This window comes from Trichomycterus rosablanca, chromosome 5 (assembly GCF_030014385.1).
Source record: "Trichomycterus rosablanca isolate fTriRos1 chromosome 5, fTriRos1.hap1, whole genome shotgun sequence".
Taxonomy (NCBI): Eukaryota; Metazoa; Chordata; class Actinopteri; order Siluriformes; family Trichomycteridae; genus Trichomycterus; species Trichomycterus rosablanca.
Window position 1 is genome coordinate 3931393 of NC_085992.1, and position 6316 is coordinate 3937708.

Below are 6316 nucleotides of genomic sequence, written 5' to 3' on the forward strand. Positions count from 1 at the left end.
GATCTAATTTACTCTAAAGGTGTTCTATTGGGTTGAATTTAGGGCTGTATGCTGGATGAAGCTCTTCAAAACAACTTGAACAGGAAAAAGACCTTCCTCAAACTATAGTCACAAAGTCAGCAATAACAGAATAACATTTATTTCATATATAATAACAAACGGCTGTGGCTGAACCAGCTGGACGTAATTATTGGAAATGGTGTCTATATACATTTTGGCTATATTTTGTTCAACACAGCGTAATGAATTAACTGCACAGATAAATGTAATTCCTATTGATCGTCATTCATCTTCCTCATGTGTGTGTGCAGATCCGGAGCGCTGCGTCCGGGTTGTGTATCGACTCCAAACACGGCTCGACAGGAACGGAGCTCCGTCTGGACGCCTGTCTGAAAGAGGGAGCCGAGAGAACCTGGGCTCACGAACAGGTGAAGCAGCACCATCATCTCATCCAAAAGATCCGTCCATTACAAACAGCTCATTAACGTCGAACCTTCAGCTCGGCCGAACACAACAGGAGCCGCCGCGCCAAGCTGTTGGTGGGAAAAGCTCATTAGAAATAATCCTTATAATAATAATAATTCTTTATAGAGCGAGATTACAAACAATCATTTAATTCAGTAACAAGAATCAGATCTTAATCACCTAATCCTACAGCTTCTTAACCCCCAGCTGAGGTTTGAGGGATTGAATTAACTGGATTAAGATGAGTTAGATTAGTGTCGGATCTAAACTCAGTGGGGTTCTAAATCTTCAGGAGCAAGACTGATTACCAAGACCACTACCAAACCCATCCCAATATACTGCATCATATCGAAATATATCAACCCATCGCAATATTAAATACAATACCAAACCCCACCAATATATTACAAATACCTAACCCCCTTCTAATATACTGCATCATATTGAAATATATCAACCCATCGCAATATTTAGAATTAAGAAAGAAAACCTTCATAGTAAAAATAGAACTAATCTCAATACATAATCACACACGAACCCCCTCCGAATATATTACAATACCAAACCCTCTTTAAATACAGTGCATTACCCCCCCTCCCCAAATAAATGGTATTATCAAACCGCCGTCCCAATACACTATATTACCAACCCCTGTGCCAATAACTTGATTACCAAACCCCCTCCCAATACAGATTACCAACCATCCCAACATATTATATTACCAAACTCCCTCCCAATACATTACAATACCAAACCCTACCATTATATTACAAAACCAAACCCCATCAATATATTACAATAACAACCCCCTCCCAATACATCACATTACCATACCCCCTCCCAATACATTATATTGGCAAAAACCCCTCTTAATACATTACATTACCAACCCCCCTCTTAATACATTACATTACCAACCCCCCTCTTAATACATTACATTACCAAACCCCCTCTCAATACATTACATTACCAAACCCCCTCTTAATACATTACATTACCAAACCCCCGCTCAATACATTACATTACCAAGCCCCCTCTCAATACATTACATTACCAAACCCCCGCTCAATACATTACAATACCAAACCCCCTCTCAATACATTACATTACCAAACCCCCTCTTAATACATTACATTACCAAACCCCCGCTCAATACATTACAATACCAAACCCCCTCTCAATACATTACATTACCAAACCCCCTCTTAATACATTACATTACCAAACCCCCGCTCAATACATTACAATACCAAACCCCCTCTCAATACATTACATTACCAAACCCCCTCTTAATACATTACATTACCAAGCCCCCTTACCAATACATTACAATACCAAACCCCCTTCCAGTACATTACAATACCAAACCCCCGCTCAATACATTACAATACCAAACCCCCTCTCAGTACATTACAATACCAAACCCTACAATACATTACAATACCAAACCCCCTCTCAGTACATTACAATACCATACCCCCACTTAATACATTACAATACCAAACCCCCTCCCAATACATCACAATACCAAACCCCTTTCTAAAACATTGCAATACCAAACCCCATTAACACATTACAATATTAAACCCCATCAATATTTTACAATACCAACCCCCTCACAAAAACATCACATTGCCAAACCCCCAATACATTATTGTACCAAACCTGTCTCAATACATTGCACTACCAACCTACCCCAAATAAATTACATGACCAAGCTCCCCCCAATAAATTAATTACCAACTCCCCTCCCAATACATTGCATTACCAACCCCTATTACCAAACACTACTAATACATTACAATACCAAACCTCAGCATTACATTACAATACAAACCCCACCAATACATTATATTACCCTCCCCAATACATTACAATACCAAACCCCCTTCCAATACATTGCATTGCCAATCTCTCATATGACTGGCAGGCAATTACAAAATAGGCATAAACAAACCTTTCTCAATACATCAAACTACCAAAATCCCTTTCAATACATTGTATTGCCCCCCCCATAAGTCATATTACCAAACCCCTTCCCAATAAATTGCACTACCAAGCCTATTTTCAATACTCCAATCTCCTCTAATGCATTATTTTACAAAGCTCCACCAATACACCACAATGCCAAATGCCCTCCAAATACATTGCACTGCCATGCCCAAAAAATACATTGTATTTCCAAACCCTCCTCCCAAAACATCACAATACCAAACCCCCCTAAAAACATTATAATATCAAACCCCTCCTTGTACATTGCATCGTGAAGCCCTCATATAACGGACAGATAATCACTGAAGGACAATAAGCACATTAAACACAATCAGTTCTGTTATATAAATGTATAGAGAGAATCATCTCTGTGTGTGTGTGTGTGTGTGTGTGTTATTTGTCCCTCATTAGATCTTTACATTCGGCTGGAGGGAGGACATCAGACCAGGAGACCCTCTCCACACCAGGAAGCTTTGCTTTGATGCCGTATCTCAAAGCAGCACTGTCACATTATACGACTGCCATGGCATGAGAGGCAACCAGCACTGGAGCTACCGCAGGGTAACAAACACACACACTACACACAGTACACTCACAGTACACTCTGTACACACAGTACACACACAGTACACACACAGTATACACACAGTACACACACAGTACACACACTGTACACACAGTACACACACAGTACACACACAGTACACTCACAGTACACTCTGTACACACAGTACACACACAGTACACACACAGTATACACACAGTACACACACTGTACACACAGTACACACACAGTACACACACAGTACACACACAGTACACACACAGTACACACAGTACACACACAGTACACACACAGTACACACACAGTACATACACACTACACACAGTACACACACAGTACACACACAGTACACACAGTACACACACAGTACACACACAGTACATACACACTACACACAGTACACACACAGTACACACAGTACACACACAGTACACACACAGTACACACACAGTACACACAGTACACACACAGTACACACACAGTACATACACACTACACACAGTACACACACAGTACACTCTGCACACACAGAGTACACACACAGTACTCGCACAGTAAACACACAGTACACACAATACACACACAGTACACACAATACACACACAGTACACACACAGTGCACACACAGTGCACACACAGTACACACACAGTACGCACACAGTACGCACACAGTACACACACAGTACACACACAGTACACACAGTACACACACAGTACACACACAGTACACACACACTACACACAGTACACACACAGTATACACACAGTACACACAGTACACACACAGTACACACACAGTACACACACAGTACACACAGTACACACAGTACACACACAGTACTCGCACAGTAAACACACAGTACACACAATACACACACAGTACACACACAGTACACACACAGTACACACAATACACACACAGTACACACACAGTGCACACACAGTACACACACACTACACACACACTACACACACAGTACACTCTGTACACACACAGTACTCACACTGTACACACTCTACACCCACTACACACACAGTACACACACTGTACACACAGTGCTCACACACACTACACACACAGTACACACACTGTACACACAGTGCTCACACACACTACACAGTTCACACACAGTACACGTACTGAACACAGTACACACACAGTACACACACACTACACACTCTACACAGACTACACACACAGTAGACACACACTACACACACTGTACACACACACTACACACACACACACACACACACACACAGTACATAGATTATGAGTACCTATGTTTAAGCTGATTATAGATAACAACATATAAGTGCTACCAGATTCACCTCCCTGTAATTTTCTTTACATCCAGTTCTCACATTTTTCATATTTTATTTTCCTGGTCTCTCTCTTGGTTGCAGGATAAATCTCTTTACCACCCGGTGAGCAGCGGTTGCATGGACTGCAGTCCGACTGATAAGCGGATTTTCATGAACAAGTGCAATCCGGAGTCGGAGACGCAGCAGTGGCTCTTCCAGAAAGTCAACGTTACCATCCTGGACAAAATAAACGGCATTACGAATTCCTAGGACCTTTACACGTGGCCAGCCGGTCAGCTGGCTCCCAGAATCCTTAGCATGGGGGGTAGAATTACTTAGTGTCTGAGTGTACCCCCTACCTACACCCCATACTGACCAGGAGAAGAAAAAGACAGGTCAGGAGCAGGAGAATTGGGACAGGGCCGGGCACGGAGGACTAACATGACAGATGGGATACGTCCACATGGACAACCTGCGGGTCAAGGAGATCCTGTACGCGGACAAGCTTTCCTGCTCTCTTGTTTTTTCGGATCAGGACGAGCCTGGCCTTGTTTATCTCCACGGTTTGGACAGCATCTCTGTTTTAGGAACTTTTTACTCTAGCGGAGACTGCGGTGACGTTTTGGTGTCACTATGTGTTTTTCGGGAGGTTTGCCGGGTTTGAAACTGTATATTTATTTCTATTTATTTTGTGCTATTTTGGAGAGGTTAAGTTATTATGTGTGTTGCTGTAGCTCTACCGCGAGTGTAAAGCTAAGTCAGACTTTTGCCCCCATGGAATTAATTAAAATGTTTGACTTTTTTTCACTGGAATCCATGCCCTCTTCCACCCAGATTTCTGCCATCTTAATTCTAAATAAAGCAAAAAAAAGGTGTGTTTATTTGAGTTCAACAAGTTAAAGACTTTTATATTGTGTTTTCATCTTAATTAGATCAAGAAGTCAAGTGATGCATCAAACTTTACATTGTTGGTTAGTATTTTTCTAATAAAAAAACTAATGGTATTAAAACAAAAGATCATTTGTATGGTCAAGAAAATGACAGACAGACAGACAGACAGAGAGAATATACAGAGAGACAGACATATAGACAGACAGAGAGACAGAGCATTGGATAAACATATAGATAGAAGGGTAGATAGATAGACAGAGAGACAAATATATAGCTAGATAGTTAGACAGACAGATAGATAGACAGGCAGACAGACACATAGATGAATGTATAGACAGATAGATAGACAGAAAGATAGACAGACAGACTGATAGATACACCAATAGACAGACAGACAGACAGATAGACAGACTAACTGATAGATAGACAGACAGATAGATAGACCGATAGACAGACAGTCAGACAGACAGATAAATAGATAGATAGACAGACTGATAGACCTATAGATACACAAACAGACACATAAACAGATAGGTAGATGGATAGATAGAAAAATAGACAGACAGACAGACTGATAGATAAACCAATAGACTGACAGACAGATAGACAGACAGCTAGATAGATGGATGGATGGATGGATGGATGGATGGATGGATGGATGGATGGATAGATAGATAGATAGATAGATAGATAGATAGATAGATAGATAGATGACGGATGGACGGACAGACAGACAGACAGACAGATAGACAAACAGATAAATAGATAGACAGACAGACCGATGGATAAACAGATATATAGATAAGACAAACAGACAAATAGATAGATAGACAGATAAGTAAACAGACACATAAACATATATACAGATAGACACACAGACAGACAGACAGATAGAATAAATAGATAGCTAAACTAGACTGATAGACCAACAGACAGACAGATATATACAGTGTATCACAGAAGTGAGTACACCTCTCACATTTCTGCAGATATTTAAGTATATCTTTTCATGGGACAACACTGACAAAATGACACTTTGACACAATGAAAAGTAGTCTGTGTGCAGCTTATATAACAGTGTAAATTTATTCTTCCCTC

At 40.7% G+C, this 6316-nt stretch overlaps 1 protein-coding gene across 1 annotated transcript in view; it reads left to right on the plus strand.

Annotated features, from left to right (window-relative positions):
• The window catches only part of galntl6 (polypeptide N-acetylgalactosaminyltransferase like 6), a 180321-nt gene extending 175108 nt beyond the window's left edge, over positions 1–5213 (plus strand). Inside the window, exons 11-13 of the mRNA XM_062994766.1 lie at positions 312–428; positions 2869–3018; positions 4430–5213. Of these exons, the coding sequence (XP_062850836.1) occupies positions 312–428; positions 2869–3018; positions 4430–4597 (435 nt within the window). The 3' untranslated portion in view covers positions 4598–5213. The remainder of the gene's footprint in view (positions 1–311; positions 429–2868; positions 3019–4429) is intronic.
• Positions 5214–6316: the final 1103 nt, after the last annotated feature.